The following is a 21,502-nucleotide window of genomic DNA, read 5'->3' on the forward strand; positions in this document are numbered from 1 at the left end:
TTTGTGGAAATGGTTTGCCGAGTAATAACTGCCTGGGCCCCTGATAATGAGACTGGTCAAATCTTCGTTGCAGGAGGCCTGAATGCGGATTGTCAATTTGAATGCCCCCCTTGTGAAATTTGTAAAATGGAATTGCATTTGGTTGGTGTATCCCAGAAAAAAACACTGGGTCTTTTTTGGCACGTGGGATTGGGGAACATGGGCCTTCTTCCTCTGGTGGGCTCCAATAAACAACAACCTGGGGAAACGGCCTGGCACACCTGTCTGCGCGGTGATAGTTCTTCTTTGTTGGACTACATCTTCCCTGATGACTTCTTAAGGAATAGGTGCACTGCGTTTAAGGTTGCCCGCAATGAATTGAGGGACCATGCCATATTAACTGCCCATTTTAACCTGACGTTTACCACCAGGAAACATATTCCTTCCCTACAAGTTACAGTTAGCAACTCCGGTAATGCTGTTAGATGGACCCCTAAAAACATTCCTGCTCTAAACCAAAACCTGAGGGACCAGTTGAATAAATCCACTATGGAATGGAAGTTAAACAACTTTTGTGTTTTTGGGACGATGCCCCTGATCGATCATGCGATTAGGGACATTGCATCACAACCTAAAAGAACTGCACCTAAACCTCAGCATACTCATTGTTCTAATCAGGAATCGGCCGTTGCTAAGACTCTTATGAGAAAGGAGATCAGAAGTATTAAAATCTCAGAAACCCATGAGGCCCTTCTGACCAACATGATTAGACTGATTAAGCAAAAATATAAAAATCTATGCAAATCCATAAAACATTGACTCCTGCAGATCGATGCCGAATCTATGTTGCAAATACGAATCAGGGCTAACTTGGGGGCCTTTTGGAAAATTGTGAATGGTCAAGAATACAACCATGTCATTTCACAATTGAATCCGATCTCAGAAAAAAAGTGGTTAGCATTCTATGGTGACATGTTTGGGCTTAAGCCGATCGTCCATGGTGGTGAACTATATGATTACCGTGTGTATGGTTCCAGTGACCTGTGGAAGCATACTCTGTAGATTGATACAATTAGGGAACTGAAGTGCAAAAGGTCACGTGCACCAGAACCTAACAGCCTTTATAACAATACCTTCAAGTCAGATCCTAATTTGTGGGCCAATCTCCTCTACTATGAGTTTAAAGACATCTTGATCACTGGGACTTGCCCCCTCCCGGAGCACAGCTCATGTCACATGCTCATTCGACAAATATAAATGGCCTAGTTGTAAAATGCATTCAGGAGGCCGCATGGAAGAGAGAGAAGGGCTGCACATTTATGGCATCGCTCGACCTCTCTGCAGCCTTTGACTGTTTCGACCGAAATGAACTATGGCACAAATTAGCACTATGGGGCCTCCCAAGGGGCCTGTTAACTCTAGTTGAAGGTGCCTATAGAAACGCGTGTATTGAGGTCAGGCTTAACCAGCAGGGTGATATGTCATCCAGACTTCAAACACACTCTGGCGTGAGACAGGGTTGTGTATTTGCGCCATGGATCTGTAATCAGTACTTGCACGATGTGGCTGAGTGTCTGATTAAGGAGGGACTTCTTTCCCCACAAGTAGGCTTATCTAAAATCATCTGGTTGGCCTATGCGGATGATTTTCTGATGTTTGATTCCACCAGGGTGGGACTTCAATGTATGCTTGGCACCTTTGCGATGTATGCCAAGGAAAACGGACTGGTAACCAACCCAATTCAATCCAAAATCCTCACAATTACAAAGGTGGAGTGCGAGAAATTGCGTCCGACCTGGTCTTTTGAGGGTTCTAGGGTGGGCACCTCCCCCAGTGTGACCTATTTGGGTTACCATGTGGGTGCATATAAGGGGTTGGGGGCACAGTTCAAAATGTTAGCACATGCACAGCGGAATGTCCTCAGTGAATGTATTTGTGGAAATGGTTTGCCGAGTAATAACTGCCTGGGCCCCTGATAATGAGACTGGTCGAATCTTGGTTGCAGGAGGCCTGAATGCGGATTGTCAATTTGAATACCCCCCTTGGGAAATTTGTAAAATGGAATTGCATTTGGTTGGTGTATCCCAGAAAAAAACACTGGGTCTTTTTTGGCACGTGGGATTGGGGAACATGGGCCTTCTTCCTCTGGTGGGCTCCAATAAACAACAACCTGGGGAAACGGCCTGGCACACCTGTCTGCGCGGTGATAGTTCTTCTTTGTTGGACTACATCTTCCCTGATGACTTCTTAAGGAATAGGTGCACTGCGTTTAAGGTTGCCCGCAATGAATTGAGTGACCATGCCATATTAACTGCCCATTTTAACCTGACGTTTACCACCAGGAAACATATTCCTTCCCTACAAGTTACAGTTAGCAACTCCGGTAATGCTGTTAGATGGACCCCTAAAAACATTCCTGCTCTAAACCAAAACCTGAGGGACCAGTTGAATAAATCCACTATGGAATGGAAGTTAAACAACTTTTGTGTTTTTGGGACGATGCCCCTGATCGATCATGCGATTAGGGACATTGCATCACAACCTAAAAGAACTGCACCTAAACCTCAGCATACTCATTGTTCTAATCAGGAATCGGCCGTTGCTAAGACTCTTATGAGAAAGGAGATCAGAAGTATTAAAATCTCAGAAACCCATGAGGCCCTTCTGACCAACATGATTAGACTGATTAAGCATAAAACCATAAAACATCGACTCCTGCAGATCGATGCCGAATCTATGTTGCAAATACGAATCAGGGCTAACTTGCGGGCCTTTTGGAAAATTGTGAATGGTCAAGATAATAACCATGTCATTTCACAATTGAATCCGATCTCAGAAAAAAAGTGGTTAGCATTCTATGGTGACATGTCTGGGCTTAAGCCGATCGTCCATGGTGGTGAACTATATGATTACCGTGTGTATGGTTCCAGTGACCTGTGGAAGCATACTCTGTAGATTGTCTGATTAAGGAGGGACTTCTTTCCCCACAAGTAGGCTTATCTAAAATCATCTGGTTGGCCTATGCGGATGATTTTCTGATGTTTGATTCCACCAGGGTGGGACTTCAATGTATGCTTGGCACCTAAGGAGGGATTAAGGAGGGACTTCTTTCCCCACAAGTAGGCTTATCTAAAATCATCTGGTTGGCCTATGCGGATGATTTTCTGATCACTTTGCGATGTATGCCAAGGAAAACGGACTGGTAATCAACCCAATTCAATCCAAAATCCTCGCAATTACAAAGGTGGAGTGCGAGAAATTGCGTCCGACCTGGTCTTTTGAGGGTTCTAGGGTGGGCACCTCCCCCAGTGTGACCTATTTGGGTTACCATGTGGGTGAATATAAGGGGTGGGCGCACAGTTCAAAATTTTAGCACATAAAGCTAAATTAATGGTAACCCAAATGTTGAAAATTGACTGCAAATTTGGAAAATTCTCGATAAAGCCAGCGTTCATGTTCTTTGAAGGGAAAGTGGTTCCTAAATCCGGCTACGGTTTGGAACTGTGTTTTGAAGCAGTACTGCATAAAGTGAACCAGATAGAAGGCGGAATCTGGAGACAGATCCTTGGCATCCCCAATGCGTTACCTTTAACTGCAATTCGGTTTGTATTGGAATATACCTCTATATGGGCCCAAGTTCAATGGAAGATGCTCCTGTTATATGCCAAAATTAAGGCCTCTACCCTCAATGCCCTGTATGAGTGGATAGGAAAGAACATACATTCTTCTGGTTTCCAATTAACATTTGCCACTAACTGCAAGAAGATTCTTCAAAATATAGATTCCAACCTGGAAATCTTAATCAGCAACCCTATGTTACCAAAAAAGAGGCTGCTAGATAAGGATTGGCTATCAACACTAGAAACTTTCCACTCCTATAAATCCATGGCCCTCCTTACAACACCAGCGCTAAACCATGGTGCTCTTAGCACCATGGTTTGTGCCGGTGTTGTAATGGGTCCGCCATGGTTCAATGGGGAATTACCACCCCATTCCAAGGTTGGCGGGGCGGTAATTCCCCATTGAACCATGCCGCTTCCCATTCCCATTTTCGCCCCATAGGGCTCTATGCGAATGGGGAACGCGCTAAGTACGGTACCGCAAATTGCGGTACTTTACTTAGCACCAAGGTCCCTTTGCAGGTCCCTACTTTAATGGCAGGTCTAGACCAGCCGTTCAGGTCGGGTCCCACAAAGGGACCTCGTAGTAAGGCGCTAAGTGTTTAACGGCGCCGCAGCCTTTTACGGCGCCATTAAACTCTTAGCGCCAGGGTCCTAATGGGGCCCCATGTCTCATCTCTCGCATGAGCACAAGAAAAGAGGATCCCTCTCCAAAATTCTTTCTTTTCCCAAACCAATATCATCGCGTTGTTACGGCTGCGATGGAACATTCTTCCGACTAAGGATATACTAATATACTACTCAAAAGAAATCAAGTAAACATGGTGCACTGTCTATGTAGATTTTGTCATTCCGAGCAGGAAACAGCAAAACATCTTCTTTTGAGTTGTGTACAATTGGTTAATATGTGAAATTCCTTTTTGCGTCCCTTGAGGGACTCTCATTAATGCTCTTCCATTGATTTGGTTTGGAAACGTTGTTTAAATATTCAAAATACACGATAGGGCTTTGCAATATCTGGGTTCATAAAGAGCCTTAAATTGGACGTTTAAATCGGACACTTTTTAGATGTTCTCAAACATTTAATTGAATGTATATATGCTATGTTATATGATGCATATATTTCTTTCTTGTAAAATTTTACAGTAATTTTTTTCTTTTCTCTCATTTTATCTGAGTAAACATTTTTGTAAAGGTTTGCTTAAACCATCTACAAATAAAAAATAAAAACATTTAAAAAAAGAAATAACAGTTTTTGTGCGCTAAATGTGTACTCCAAATATTGTACAAGGATGACAATGTTTAGTGAGTGTGGAGAGAAATGAAAACAACATTTACATTTTTGGATTAAGCCATATCTTTCTCATGATGCACACTGACACCCTGTCCTATTTTAAAGAAGAAGGTTATGCTGCCTCCACCTGTTATTGCCCCTGGAGGAATGAAACATTTATAAATGTATAAAAAGATCAGCATCTCTGCATATGAGTCTGACAACTATATCTAACAGTGTGTGGTGGCAACTCTGGCTGCATTAAACATTTCTTTCATGTGAGAAACTGTTGGGTCAGCTGGGAGCCACAAAGGCACTTGCTGATGGCGCATTTTTATGATTTCCAGGTTTTGTAATTTTTTGGCTACATTTTTTATAGAGTGAAGCCCTGGCTCAAAAGCAACAGGGCACTATACAACCAACCAATACAAACAGATAAAACACCATATAAAAAACATACAAAACAATTGGTCCTCATTTATGAGTTTGGTCGTAAATCCACTGGAAAACCTTCAAACGGATTTACCGTTACTACGACCTGGTCAGGAGGAATTACCACTGGGTTACAAGTGGCGGTATGGTGGTGTAGGTCCCCCTTTATGGTGTTCGTAGGACTGCATGGGTATTTTGTCAGAATTACTCCTGGAATTTTTTGACAGTAAATTGGCAGATTTACCTCCAGCATTTTGCTGGAGGCTTTCCCTCCACCTTACCTCCAAACCCATAGTTTGACGGTGCAGTATTGCAGCGGTAATACAGTGGTAACTCTGTTACCACTGCATTATTACCATTTGTGGCCACACCGCAAAACTCATAATGAGGCCCAATGCCCAGTAATGAATACATGAAAAGCAGGAAAAAACAAATCAGAAGGGGGTGTATGTATAGGGGTTGGCATGCTGAAATAAATCAGTTTTATGTACCTTCCAAAATTCCAAAACAGTTAGGAGACAAATTCAAGGAGGGACCACATTGCAGGCTCAGGAGACACCTGCCAAAATGTATGAGGAATAGAAACTGGAGTTCTCAAATCTAGGAATATCAAGGCGTAAAAGACTACTACTACTGGTTCACAATGAGTCCCCAGAAATAGCCACCTTCTCTGTGAGGTAAGAGGATTGACCAAAAACCACACACGTATAGGTAATGCAGAAGATTTTGAAACGTGCACAAAAGTGAATGGGGTGCCAATGGAGACAAATACAAAAAGGAATATTGTGCTTGAACTCCTAAATGCCAGAAATGAAACGAGCTGCAGTTTGTAGGGATATATGGCATTGATTCATGCAAAGGCAGATGACAGTGTTTTCAATGGAAACAGTTAACAAAATGTGTGCAGATAACAGTAATTTTTGGGGAGGGTTTGTCTTATCACAGGGCAGTGTTATAAAAGGTACACTCACCACTAAATTACCACCAAAATGAGATAATGCAAATTTACAGCCCAAAATACCACAATACTAAATTACCGCCAAATTAGGTAATAGCCCCAAAGACAAAACCTCTTACAAGTATGCAGTACTATTTTCAGAGAGGCCAACGAGGTTGCACAGTGACCCATAAAGATGGGCAAAACTAAAGCTTGGAACGCAATCCCAAAGTCTGAGGGGGAAATAGAAGGTTTAATCTTCTGAAAAAGAGACAGCTGAAATACGGTATTGCGAAGAATGTGAAATAGTGATTTAAAATTCTGATTAGAATCAAGAGTAAAGCAAGCGATTTACCAGAAGACAACATGCTAGGGATAATGCCACATAAAGTGAGTGTAGATCCCGAGTAGATCTGTGAATATCAAGCATAATCTTGAATATTTATTTTCCTTGAGTTTGAATATTCCATACCATCTGGAGATATATGTAAATATTGGGTTATATCATCTGTATATTTAGATACAAACCTGTTATGAATGATTTAATAGCAGTGCAACCGAAAATGTTTTGTGTTTGTGTCGTTTTTAACATGTTCAACACATTGAGTTTAGGTTGAATTAAGAGTTTGGGAATACTATTTCTTCCCAAAAACAATAATTTTCTCTGTGTCTATTTTGCATTGTTTATAATAAATTGTGAAACAAATTTGGACTAGTACATCAAACTGTACGTGTTGTTTAATATAGTATTGCGTTTCCCTGACACATAGAGTGTGCAATTGTGTAATACATGAGATGGGCCCCTGCCAGTATTACTGACTGACAAAGGTTGATGTTCTAGTAATTAAATCTAGAACCTACACCCCACACCTACCTAGGAGAGTGTTTGGAGGGGTTGGCCTGTATAGAGAGACGGGTTGTAGTCAATTGGTTGGATTGGTATACCTTGTTTCCTCTTCCTGTTGGGACACATACTTTCATGTACATAAAGTGAGTAGAGCAAGCCACTCTTGGAATGGTGAAGGGAACGTGGAGGAAGAAGAGAGCAAAAGAAATGTAGCATCAAATGAGTTATACTTCTGAGACATCAAATACTCAATGGTACAGAAACAGTTCTTAAGGTGGACAAGGACTGCCTGAGTCTACTCTTTGAGGTGGGCCTCTGTGTTGTCAGCTTACTGGTCTATCCTTAGGCCCATTTCTGTCACATGACCTCCCAAAGGTTCCATGTAGATTTTAATCAACATGGGTGATGACATTGAACCCTGAGGAGCATCACAGTGCACCTTTAGGGGGTCCACCCTGAGAGAGCACACCTGCATAACTAATTTCTATCATGCAGAAAGGGGGCAAATCATAAATGAGGATAGGATGTTAATCAACACCTCATGGCTGACCATATCGAACATGGCTGAGCGTTCAAGGTACAGAAATTAACAGGACGCTGCATACGTCAGTGCATGCATGGCATTGCCCAACACATTAAGGGTAGCAGTAGCAGTACTACACCAGGAAAGGGAACCAGATTAATAGTTCGGAATAAGGCAATGTTTACGTGCTGGGAAAGTTGAAGATTTGTATATTTCTAAAGCATTTTACCCAAGAAGGGCAATGTGGTGATCAGCAAAAGGTGGCATAGAACAGGAGGTGCTGGTCAGGTTTTCCTGCAGAGGGAGCACCTGACCATCCTTAAAAGTAGCAGGAAAAACCATTGAGTAAAGGAGGCATTCAATAAAAGTAGCCACAATGAGGAAACTGACAAATGAGTAGTTTTAATGAAATCGGCAGAACAAGGATCATCAGAATAAGACGTGGCCATCATAAAGGAAAGATTCCAAGGAAAGTCATATTTAGACAATGGAGAAAAAGTATTAGAAATTGAAATTGTACAGGAACGAACATGGCAGAAATAGCAATTGGGTTATGTATTTTACCAGCAATGCATTTTTGAATACATTGGAGATCAATGTGCAGGTCTTTCACGCTTTCTCTGAATGTGGCTCTAGTGTTGGTGCAGGGTAAGGCCCCTTTAGGATTTTCCTGGTTGAAATATAGATCTGAGGCAGACATTTCTTATATTAAAAACGCTTTGTAAATTAGACCCAGTTCCTGCAAGTCCAACGTGTTGATAGTTAGCTGATGAGTTTGGTTCAATCAGTAGTCATTTTGTGAGAGGGTTTCTTTGTTTGGGGAGTCCCCACAGGGAGTCAAGTCCCTACAGCTGCCTTCTTCCTCAGTGTGCTGGCTACACAGTTCCAAGGTCTGTATTTGCCATCATTAGGTGTATGTGTGCTATTTGTAGTTGTAACTTAAATACGAATTACTCAAGGACAATATAGTTCCCCAGTCACAGGTAGCCTGCTGCAAAACTATGGGCCTCATTACATGGTAGGCGGTAAACCATGGTGCTACTAGCACCATGGTTGCCGCTGGTACCATACCGGTACCACCATGGAGAAAAGGGGAATACTACCCTATTCCAAGGTTGGCGGGGCGGTAATTCCCCCTTTCTGCATGGCCCTTCCCCATTCCCATTTTTGCCCCATTGGGCTCAATGGGAATGGGGAAGGGGCTAATTACGGTACCGCAGATTGCGGTACCGTAATTAGCACCAAGGTCCCTTTGCGGGTCCCAACTTTAACGGCTGGTCTACACCACCCGTTAAGGTCGGGTCCCGCAAAGGGACCTCGTAGTAAGGTGGTAAGGTTTTATGATATGATATGATATGATATGGCATTTGTAACGCGCCTATACACAGGTGTTTCAAGGCGCGACGAGGCAGGGAGGGGAGGAAACAAGGGGAGACAGACAACGATCCTACTAGGCCAGGTGTCATTCAGATCGCGCAAGTGCAGGGGTGGGGGAGGGGGAAAAGTGCAAGGGGAAGGGGAGGGGGGGAAGTGCAGTACAAGGTAAGTGGCGTAAAGTAATAAATAAATAGGGCCAGCTGGTGGCAAGTGCAAGGTAAGTGCAGAACAAGTGCTGGAAAAGGGGGGGGCTGTAGGGATACAGAGACAGTCCCGCAGTGCAGAGGGGTTCCAGGGCATCAGTGCAAGTGGAGAGTGGCTGGGCCCAGGACCGAGGCCGTTAAGAGTGGTCCAGTTGCAGAATCAGTGCAGTTTCAGTGAAGAATATTAGCTGTTCAGCAGGGGAGAGGGAGAGAGAAAGCAGAGGCAAAGAGGAAGGTTTTGAGGTGCTTCCGGAACCGGAGATGGTTCTCCTCAAGTTTCAGGGAGGCAGGAAGGCTGTTCCAGAGGGAGGCCCCTGCCGCGGAGAGAGATCTACCCCCAGCTCGTTGCTTCGAGAAGCGGCTGACCCTGAGGGAGTTGGAGGCGGATGAGCGAAGGGCTCGGGAAGGAAGATATTTGGGAAGAGAGAGTTGAAGGTATTTAGGACCAAGGTACCGGTGCCCTTACCAGTACGGTAAACCCTTACCGCCTACCGTGTAATGAGGCCCTATGTGTTTTGTCGTGTTGTCTTCTGTTGTGCTAAGTAGTTGTTCTATACGGTGATACTGATATCTGAATGGTCTCTTGCCACAAAGTGATATCTGGAATGTAAATTAGTGTACTGGGAGGGGATTGACAGATTGAGTTCTGTTGAAATTGGTTTCCTCGATTGGAGCAAGGACTACTAAGACCTGTAGGGTTGGCTCATTGTCTGAAATCTTTCACTTTGGGTTTGTGACACAGTTTGCTTTCTTCCCCAAGCCTGAATGTATCTTTAGTGGAATAAGCTTTCTCCATTAAAGGAAATTATCAATTAAAAAACAGCCACTCCTCCAAATGAAAATCCCCAAAAAAGATGTCCAGTACCAATGTGAAAATCTAGCTAGGGGAAATCCAATGAGAAAAGCCTGCACTTACATCAGCTCAATAGCACTTGTACCCAGTAGGTATGTAATGACATGGTTATCTCTAAAGATTCTCCTCCTGAAGTCAATCTTAGCCTTATTAAAGTCCATTAGATCCAAATAGTGTCCCTTCTATTGCACTGAAACAGGGCTTTCCATTGGGTGACATATCTCCAAATAGCTGCAAAACAGCATCAAAAGCCAAAGCAAATATTGCCACATGAAGGATCTGACTTACACTGTACGCTTCAGGAAGATGCTCAATCATCTCCAGGAGGGGGCATTTATAAGAAGACACATGGGAAAATGTCACCATTATTTCGTCCAACCTGCAATGTAAATTGACATCATCAAATTAGTAAACTGTATTTTATGTTAAGGATTTGGCGTTTAAAAGAACATGCAGCCACACACACTACTGTGACCGTTTTCTAGCATCATATGCATATTTTATGTACTGCTCTTGATCAAACAATGAGAAACGGGGACCAGATTATTGAATATTTTCACCAGTGCTAGAAATTGGGCAAATGTTTAGATAATACTAAATTAATGAAACAGTCTGTGTCACACTTCACATTCTCAAGAAATGCTTGTACTAGGGAAAACAAGACAGAGACTACTTAACAGAAAAACATTTATCTGCTTAATTATTGCCCCAGTGTTCTTTCTGATAGTATGTATTTGGGCTAAGCCTGATTTCTTTATTCTGTGTTATCTAAGGAGCAAAATTGGTGCTATATTATTTTGCTCCATTTTGCATCCAAGTTTTTGATGATTTGGATTCATATATGGTACTTTTTGTTCGAATCTTGGTTGGAGTTTGTCAAAGATAAAAAGGAGTAGATGAAAAATCCAATGTCAATGTGATAATCATAGTTCGAGAAAGACAGTTAACGAGTAAAAAAACAGGAGCTTTCAGAAAGTTGAATTAACAACATCAAGTATACTGCTGCAGTCCAAGTGGACTGACATTGTATATTGGAGCTCAAAATGAGTTTGGCCGTGGAGGACAAATGTGGCGTTGATACCATTTACCTCAATTTTCCCTGGACCGCCAAGTTACAAGTTTGCCGGTATTACCTTTGGCAATATTACCGCATTGTAATATCGGCAATTTCTGGAAGTGAAGTTCCTCCACTTTACCTCCCAAAAAATCACTGGTATTACCATCCGGTAATACCGCCAGAGGTAATACTGGCAAAAATCGCCTATGGACTCCATTAACCAGGGATTTACACTGGAAAACCACGATTTGTAATCACGTTGGTATTACTGCAGGGGGTAATACCTCCAGTGGTAAAACCGCCTGAGCAAGTGGTGTATCAGTAATTCCATTTGCTGGTATTCCAGTGGATTTCCCACTAGAATACCGTCAAACTCATAACAAGCCCCATTGTCTCTACATTTCACCGATCGCTCATATGACGAAAAAAACAGAAGAAAAAAACGATCTTTGATCATTCTTTTTACATTTCTTTCACTTATTATTCTTCGCAGTTAATAAAGAAGTTACTTAAACTATGAAGTCATATTTAATACTACTTCAACAAAATCCCACCTAACTTTTTAAACTCTGCAGAAACCAAAGACTAAACAAAGAAACAATTTTGCCTCCTGCGCAAAGGATCAGTGCCGTTCGTACAGCAGTGGTTGTATTTCTGTATCTCCAAATGATCACTGATGTCGGACAGTGGGGATATGCCTTGTAGAATCTGTTTGGATTTGCAAGACACAGGGTCTCCTTACGAGTTCGGTGGTTTTTTTGGGAGTAAAAGAATGACTGCCGCTTTTGCCGCTGGAGGTGAATCCTCAACTTTACTTCTAATAATCAGTGGGTTTACCCTGCAGTATTACAGCTTACAGTGAATCTGCAAAAAAACTCAATGGAATCCTATTGACTCCAAAAATGGGCAGTAGCACTGTCATGCAGCCACTCATAAGCCTGTGTTAATGACACAGGACCGAGTGGCAGCAACGATAAACAGATTTGGTGGTAAATCTGCAGAATTACCGCTCATTAACCACCAAAACTGGAATATTGTTATCCCTCATTGACGAAAACTGTGTCCTTCCATCAGATAAGGGGAAAATATGAAATCTAAATCCTTGACCAAGACCGTGTCCTTTCATCAGATAAGGGGAACATACTAAGTCTAAATCCTTGAACAAAACAGTGTCCATCCATCAGATAAGGCAAACATATTAAATCTAAATCCTTGACTAAAACTGTGTGCTTTCATCAGATAAGGGGAATATATTAAAATCTAAATCCTTGACCAAAACTGTGTCCTTACATCAGGTAAGGAGAATATATTAAAACTAATTAGGGCCTCATTACACGGATGGCGATAGGGATTTACCGATACCGGTAAATCCCTACCGCCTTACTACGAGGTCCCTTTGCGGGTTGGGGGATTTAACAAATGCTTTTTGCAGGTGTTAAAATCCAACCCGCTAAAGGACCTCAGAGCTAATTACGGCACCGCAAAATTGCGGTGCCGTAATTAGCGCCTTCCCCATTCCCATAGAGCCCTATGGGGCAGAAATGGGAATGGGGAAGGGCAATGACGGAAAGGGGATTAACCGCCCCTCAAACCTTGGAATGGGGCGGTAAATCCCCTTTCCGCTAAGGCGGTGCCGGTATTTTACCGGCATTAGCCATGGCGCTCATAGCGCCATGGCTCACCGCCTACCGGGTAATGAGGCCCTAAATCTCTACTCACTACTTATCTCTCAGCTTTATTGTTGGATGTTAATTGATCTGATAATTCTGACAATTTGATTAGCCCTTAGGGCCATACATAGAATTTGGTGGTTCAGTAAATAAGTGGCAGTAACAAAATTACCTTAACTTTTACCAATGACACCAAATTGAGAGATTCATAATTAAAACTTGGCCATACTGCCTGCCCATAGTGCCTGTTATTGTGTGGAGAAAATGGTTCCACACAAACCCATTACCATATGCATATACCGAAAATTGATGGAAGGAATGTTGCATGGTTTGCCTACGCTCACGTCTTTCTCCTTTTTGACCAATCTCCTAAAAGACTGCAGCGCATGATGTCAGCCTTTTGCTTTTACATCAAACAAAATCATCTTAAAATTTACGCTGGCAAAACAACCATTATGACATTGAGTGCCTGTAAATCCTTAAAGAACTATGATTGGTATATAGACCACACAAAGTTGAAAGTAAAAAGTGAAATTACATTTTTGGGCTTTCTTATTTTTGATAAATGTAAGAAACACTCATATCTAGCCTTTTTGAAGCATAAAATATCTTAGCAGAGCACTCAGATGAAGAAAGTGGATGGGAAATTTGGTTTGTATTTTTTGATCCCGTTAATTAGTTTTTATAATTTAAAGGTCATACCCAAAATAACTTATGGGCTTGAATTCTATCCAGATTCAATAACATCCATGCTTGGGAAACTGGAGCCAAAAGTTGGAAAGTTCTATTGTTTTGCTTACCAACCATAGTTGCAATTGTAGAAATTTGGTATGAGCTTGGCCTATTATCCTTAGGGTACCATGTTCTGTGGTGCAGATTGTCCATGTTTAGAAGACTTATAGTAGACTCAGGGGATAACTTGTATAGACTTCTGGGCGGAGACCTTTTACAGGGGAATTCTAAGGTCATTGAGCTTGTAAAATTGCAAATATTGAGCCTTGCAACTCTTGAAAAGCTGGGTCTTTCGTGTAATACTCTGATAGATAATCTGATCAGGGTAAAGAAACTTTTACAATATTCTGATTGGTCTGATACGATGATGGGGGTTACCAATACGAAATAGTTTGAACAATTGGTTACCCATCAAAGAAGGTTGGGTGAGCTGGAAACGTATTTAAAAAGATTCCCAAACAAAAGCTGGAGACGTTGCTATTTGAGATTTCGTTCCACGTGTGTGCACAACGGGAGAAATAATAGAAATTAGATCTGGTAAAGGGTCTCTTAGAGTGTCCTTTCCATGCCTTTTTACAAAAATACAATAAAGAAGGAAACATTAAGACATTTGCTTCTTCATTGTAAGGCCTTATTTACTGCCTGCACCAAATTATTTGGGTAATTTATGTCAAATCTTGGGTTGATTAACTGTGACGTCCTTTGGTGGTGCATGTTTCACGGCCCTTACATATCACTCAAAATTGCACTACTCGATTTTCTATCTGGAGTTTGTGGCGTTGTAATTATTGGTAATTACTAATGGAATTATCTCTGCAATGGATAACTAAAAGGCACTGATATCCGACAGTGTATTATCATCCAAGAGCTGTTATAACCTGGGGCATTTTGGTTGCTTATGACTAAAAACTTTATTCCTAATATGGCCAATGGTAGCTCATATCGTACTGAAAGTATTGTAATCTGGCCAACTGTAATATTGACCAAATCTTTGTAAATGTTGTGGTCGGGTTAGTGTTAATAAGAATGGAATAATAGGACTGAATTATGTGTTATGGTCAACTGTATAACTCAAGAAGGGTTTATTAGTTAACATTGTTGTTTTATTCAATATTTATTTCTTTTCACTTTGATTGTCTGTAATGGAAATGTTGTAATTAATCTGTTTTTAACGATGTATGATTATTTGATTTGCTATTTTGTATGTTGACGTTTTGTAAAGGTTTGCTTTGCAAACCATAAACAAATAAAAAAAATACTATATGCAATATTATCACATGCAGGAATGCATAAAGTAATATGCAATTCCCAATGGAGTCCAATTCGACTTCAAAAAGGGAATACTTGTAGAGTCCCATTGGCATTTAGTAATGCAGATTCTTCGCACATAGCATGCACTAACGGTATTTCCTGAAGAAATACAGCCAAACTCTAAACGAGGCCATTAGTTTGCAATCATCCAATACTAGAGGTAAATCAGTCTCTGGTATATTTAGAAGCATTTAGATTTAAAACAATCCGACGATGGATTTTTTATTATCCATGAAGTTCAAAGGTTAATCATATTGGATAGGTACCCTCACCTGTTGATACATTAATGAACTCTCAAAGGCAGGCAATGCTAAATATTGTCATAGCTTGTTGTAGGGTGTCAAGAACATGAACCGATTTAAAGCTGAGTATCATATGCAGTGTGAATTTAAAGAGAGCACATTTGCATACAGAACCATCCAGCTTGGCGATGATGGGGAGGGGTACGGTGGACTTGGAAGGTCAGAGAAGGTGTGTGTGGTAAGGTTGGCACTTTGTTGGGGGGAGCAAAGGAGTAGATGGGAAGGACAAGATACATTTTAGCACAGTAGCCAAGCTTACAGAGCACTAGTGTCGCGATTAGGCTTTACACTTAGTGATGTGTGGAAAGATTTACTAATATTAAGGGACATGATTCTGGCTTTAGTAGCGGTGACCATGATGAACTAGACGAGTTTCATGTTGCGGTCGGTAAGAACCCCAAGGTTGTGAGCTATAGGCAAGGGGGTAGTAATTCGTCCAAATGGAAAGAGATGGGAGCAAGGGGTTGGTTTGGATGTAGATGCTGGAAGAAAAAGAACTTTGATTTTTGAAGAGTTGGGCATAAGGCAGCCGCATACGCCCATGCAGAGGTGGATGGCTGTTAGGCAACTGTCTATACATTTGAAGACTGAAGGAAAGGGAAGGAGAATAAGATCTGAGTATCATCAAGGAAGAGTTAAGAGTTGCGGTCAAAGGATGAAAATAGTTGTCCAAGAAACAAGGCTGAAGATTAAAGGAGTTGGCCTAGGACAGACCCTTGGTAATGCCATTGGTGAGGGATTTTAGAGCAGAGGTGCTGGAGTTCCATGAGATGGAGAGGGAGTGGCCGGAGACATAGGAGAAAACCCAGTGAAGCATGGTGCTTTTGAAACCAAGTAGGGAGACAGTTTAAAGCAGGGAAGTGTTGAATGAGGGCTATGTTTCATAAAGTTTAACTACTCTTTAATGAGATTTGACTATTTTGACTTTCATTTTGTTTTTCTTTTTTTGAGAATTTTCTTTGCCCCTTTGTTAAAATGGGGATTTCAGCCTCCCCAGGGTTTACTCCTTACCTCTTTAGAACTGCTTCCATTCTCCCTTTTTGCAACCATCTCCCCTTTTTTCCCCCTTTTTTCTCTTTCTTATGCCCTATCCCAACCTATACACATATTCCCTTTGCCAACATTCTTTTTTCAAAGGTGGGGTCAAAACTGGTGACTTTACATAGAATGCTGCAGACTTATCAAAAAGAATCAGGATAGAGGAGAGGTGCGGGTGGTGGGGCACTGTGTTAATATGCTAGAGATCTTGGTAACAGCAGTATCTGTGGAGTGTTTTGACTAGAATCCACATTGAAGGGACTCACTGAGAGAGTGAGTCTCAAGAAGGTTACATTTCTAGTTAACGATAATGCTTTCATGATTTTGGAGTGGCAGTAGAGAGACAGGACTGTACAATGACAGGTTGCTGGGGTTGGCACTGTTTTTCATTAGAAGAGGTAAGACTTATCCTATTTAATGCCTATTATTCAGGACAAATGACATTAATGTGATCTGTCCCAAACAGTTCTGGGTTTCGTGATATCTGTTTCTAAAGATGCTGACATGGACAGTCTTTGCATTTTTAATTAGGATCCTAAGCCTTGACCATCCTTTGTACTTCGTTCTAAGGTGTCCGCAAATACTGTTGACCTATCATTTGCAGAGACGTAATGTGAAGGTGTCTCCCTGACTATCCCCCGGGGATCTGTCATCTAGGTGGCCAGGGCACAGCCATCACTATTGGATCCAGTTCCTGGGGGTGGACCAGTGAGTGAGGATCACCTGGATGGGGGACCTCGGGGAGTGGAAATGGGCCACCTGTCACGCTCACCTGGTCTCCACGGGGGCGTAGCACGTAGTCGGATGACCGATATCTGTGCTGGCGTAGTTTTGATGGTATGGTGGTGTCCTCTCCCATGTTATCTTCCCAGGAGGCGTTAGCCTGCAATGTTGAAACAAGATGTTAGCTAATGAGTGGGTTGGATTGGTCCCACTTCCTGCAACCTCCTGATGCCCGACTCCTCTCCTGCTCACCTTTGAGTTTGGTGAGATTGGCTCTCCGTCCTGCTTGACCTTCAGCATGGGCGCAGTAGGCTCAGTCTTTCTCTGGGCACAGTTACTGGGCGCAGATGAGTGGCGCTGGATGGCTGAACAATTGTTCGTTTTGGTATTGTGCGTGACTAACCTGATGTTTCTGTTCCCTTTTTGCAGGCGCGGCCCCAAGCTGAAGAATGGAAAAACCGCTCCAAAGTAACCCGGAGGAATGCAGAATCCCGGGTGAGAATTGGATGCCTGCGCGTAAGTCCTTTCCCAACAGGGGCGGCGGTCCGAAGACCAGCTGGAGACGAGACCGATGGACGGAATTGCAGGTAAGGCCTTTGTCGCCGTAGTAACACCTGTTCTTCCCCTTTTCTTCTTCCAGGCACTGTGGCTGTAGAAACTCGAGGACAGAGCAGACACAGTGAGCGTTACGCTGCAGGAGTTCAGAATAACGCGAAGCGTGTTCTGCCTGCAGGGGGTAGCTTAAATAGTCTTGCAAGTAGTTCCAGGTAAAGTAGTCCCTTTACCACACCCTGTCTTTCAGGAAAAGTAGTTCCTCTTCCACACCCTGGATATCCAGAAGGCTCAGCCTTACTAGCAGATTAAGTAGTTCCATAAATTTAGCCCATTTCATGAGCCTGGCGCTAACAGCACCAGAACTGAGTCCATGAGGCTCTGGGGCATTTCCTTGGGACCTGACAAGTCCTTCTAGGTGACAGGGACTGGGGTGGGCCCAACAGTTCAAGGGGTTTCGGAGCACGCACCATGACACCAGCGATGGGTGAGTTGCGGTATCCTCCTTCTTCAAACACCTTTCTCCAGCCTCCTACATAGAATACTCAAACACTCTACCCTCCCCCCTTTTCCACACAAACACTTTTGCACACCACGAAAGACGGCGGACTAACAACAGAGCTGTTTACCTGACATGTCCCAATACAAGGGTCAGGCAAAATCACACACACACCTGATGGCCCTTTCCCTTTCCCACAGGGATAAAAGGTGGAGCACGAGAGCACAGGACGAGCAAGGCAGACCACACGATGAGAGAGGTAAACCAGCATAGCAGTTCAAGAGGAGGAGAAAGGCCGCCACAACCGAAAGGGTGACAAGGAGAGGCATGACACTGCCCTTTCCAAAGCAAGCCCGCGTAACCTCTGTGGAAGGAATCCTAAGTCTGCGAACAATAGCCTGCGTGCATTGCAGGAGAGGCAAGTGGTACACAGGACCCTCCTCCGCTGATAACCAAGCCAGCGAGAGATGATTGTCACTGTGGTTCAGGACTTCACTACAGAGATGAGAAAAACCAAGCGGTTCATAACAGCCGGTGAGTCGAGGGAAAAGCCGATAAGAAACCGAACTGTGTGGAACAAAAGTATGAAATGGCTAATTGAAGAAAAGTACAAAGAACTGTTAATGCGATTGAAGGAAGTACAAAGAACTTTTTATACAAGGGGGTAAGCCAGCTACAGAGGAGTCCGACAACATGTGGGTGCTCACTCGAGAAACGCTGAGCGATTACCCTATTGTCAAAAACTCCTGTTACCAGAAGGCCTTGGGGAAAGCAGAAAAAGGGGTCATAGTGGTCATACAGGGGTCTAGCAAAATCCTCTGTACAGTCAAAACTCTTTGACTGGCAAATGATTGTAAAGCCAATGGAAGTGAATCCTGCATCGTAAAAAGGTGGAAGAAATTGTATGATTGCCAAAAGTTGGCAAGCGTGAACCCGAGGGAGGCATGTGTTGAAAAGGGAGTGAAGCCTAAAAGGACCGATGAACAGTATGTGACAAAAGGGAACGCAACGGAGGGACGTCGACAGTGAACTGTTTAAAAAGACATTAAGATTTGCAAAAGTCAGAAGTGAAATTGATTTGAAAAGCCATAGTGAACCCAACTGAGGGAGGCTGACATTTGCGAAGGGTCTGAACCCAAAAGACTGGAATCCAAGGGAGAAAAAACATCATCCCACAGAGATATGATTGCAACGGAACAGATCTTTTGAATGCAGACCAGAGTAAACCCAATGGAGGAAGGCTGATATTCGAGAAGGGTCTGAGCCTTGAATAAGGGAACCTGGGGTGAAGAATCATCACCTCAAGTGTAATGTGAAATGAACTTTTGCTTGTTATTTTGAACCTATCATGCCCTCACAGCAAGAGACTCAACCACCGAAGGTCCTGATATCGATCGGAACTGTTTGTGGATCTAAGCCCGGAAGAGATGGATTCAAGCGTGAAAAGCTGTCACCCAACATGCATACGGACAGTAACCTTTGTTTGTTATTTTGACCACATCAGGTCCTCTGAGGCAAGAACCATTTTTATAGAAAAGAGACTTCACCAACGACGGTCCTGATATCTGAAAGTGGAACTGTTGTCTCATGCTGGGAAAGCTTGAGCGTGTCCTGTGCTCAGTAAACCCATCTTGTCCAATGCTCAAAACGTGGGTAAGGGACATATCCTGACTTATCATTTGTGAACACTTCTTTCTTTAATATGATCCTAATCCCACACCCTTATTGTATTTAGTGTAAGGGCTGGCAAAAGGTTGTTCTTAGTATAGTCCCATTTATTTGACAAGACAACACTAGGACTGTTTTGTTTATTGTTTGATGGTTGTAGCTTACTCCCATTATATATTTAGGTTTGGATTAGGTGTTTTTCCAACCTGGTCATGCAGTTTAATAAACACCCTTGAACTGTGATCACTTGTGTCTGTCTTTACTGTTGCCACCATGAGTTCCTTACAGTACATTGTGAGTTCCTTAAGTAAGCCTTACAGCTGTGTATTTGTTTTCCATTACATGGTTGTAAATAGCAATATACTAGATACTGTACAAGCCCAAAGTTGTAAAATATTAACCACAAACATAGACAATAAAGCTGACTGTGGAATGGCTGCAATTCTACTACAGCAATGTAAAACTAGACATGTCCACACAAATCAGGACCCATCATTTGAAAACATAGCAACTAAATGTAGCTCTAACAATAATGAGACAATGGGCCTCATTACACGTTGTGCGGTAGGGATTTAACGTTACCGGTAAGGAAATACCGGTATCGTTAAATCCCCATGCCAATTACGACCCGGCTCACCGCTATTTGCGGCACCGCTAAGTACCGTGCCACTAATAGCGGCTAGTCCGTGGGCGCGCGACCCTCGATCCCGTAAATAACGCCAATGCCGCTAATAGGACAGCATCACAAGCCAGGCGTACATGCTAATAGCGGCATGGAAAAGCCCCCAAAACCCCTTACAGGCATGGCGCAAATACCAGCATCGCGAACCACCCGTTATTAGAACCTAGCAGTGTTCCCACCTGCCACAGGTGGACAAAATCAGCACAGGTGGAGGCAATGGAGACAGTGGCAGCACAAAAGGAGCACACCACACCCCTTCACACACCCCTTCCCACACCAAGATGGTTCCAATACCAACAGCATTACATGGGGTGGAGGACATGATTGCAGTGCAGCAGCAACAACAACAGGCAGCACAAAGGAGACGCAGGAGGAGAAGGAGGAGGAGGGCAAGACAGGCGCAGCAAGCACCACCAGGGCACCCAGTCATACCACAGAGGCAGCCACCAATCCTCAGGATCCGAGCCAGTCCATTTAACCTAACCCCTGAGCAGATACACACCCTGTACCGTCTGGACCGGGATACCATCACCAGCATCGTGTACATGATACATGACGACATTGTCAGCCTCATAGACATCAGAACTGCCAATCCCCCCTCTACTGAAGGTGATGACTGTGCTCCACTTCCTGGCCACAGGCACCTACCAGCATACAGTGGGGCAGATGCATGGCATCTCACAACCAGTATCCTCACGCACGCTGAACCAGGTACTCAATGCCCTCCTGAAGCATGCACGTGAACACATATTCCTGCCACGGACTGCCCAGGAGATCGCAAACACCAAAGTTGGCTTCTATTCACTGGCAGGCGTCCCAAGTTGCATCGGGGCCATCGACTGTACCCATGTGGAATTGGTGGTCCCACATCACAATGAAGTAGTCTACCAAAACAGAAAACAATTCCACTCCATCAATGTCCAAATGGTATCTGACACTAAGAAGATAATCGCACATTGTTGTGCCCGATTTCCCGGATCAACCCATGATTCCATGGTCCTGCGTAACTCAAACATGTCACGCTACATGGAGCGACAAGACGGACAACGTTCCTGGCTACTTGGTGAGTAGCAGGGCAAGCACATGGCAGTGTGATGTGGTGGGGAGAGATACATACTCTAACTGGGTGTTGACTTTCGTCTGTAGGACAAATGGACATACAGATGTAGGCCAATGTCCATCAGGGAAGGCCGCAATGTCCTTGAGGAGAACCCACATGCAATG

At 43.2% G+C, this 21,502-nt stretch overlaps 1 protein-coding gene across 1 annotated transcript in view; it reads right to left on the minus strand.

Annotated features, from left to right (window-relative positions):
• Window positions 1-21,502, minus strand: part of TRPA1 (transient receptor potential cation channel subfamily A member 1) — a 1,301,026-nt gene that overhangs the window by 571,582 nt on the left and 707,942 nt on the right. The window contains exon 15 of the mRNA XM_069621203.1: window positions 10,333-10,423. Coding sequence (XP_069477304.1) covers window positions 10,333-10,423 — 91 coding nt within the window. The remainder of the gene's footprint in view (window positions 1-10,332; window positions 10,424-21,502) is intronic.

Source organism: Ambystoma mexicanum, chromosome 5q (assembly GCF_040938575.1).
Source record: "Ambystoma mexicanum isolate Mex_15411 chromosome 5q, UKY_AmexF1_1, whole genome shotgun sequence".
In the NCBI taxonomy this organism is placed as follows: domain Eukaryota; kingdom Metazoa; phylum Chordata; class Amphibia; order Caudata; family Ambystomatidae; genus Ambystoma; species Ambystoma mexicanum.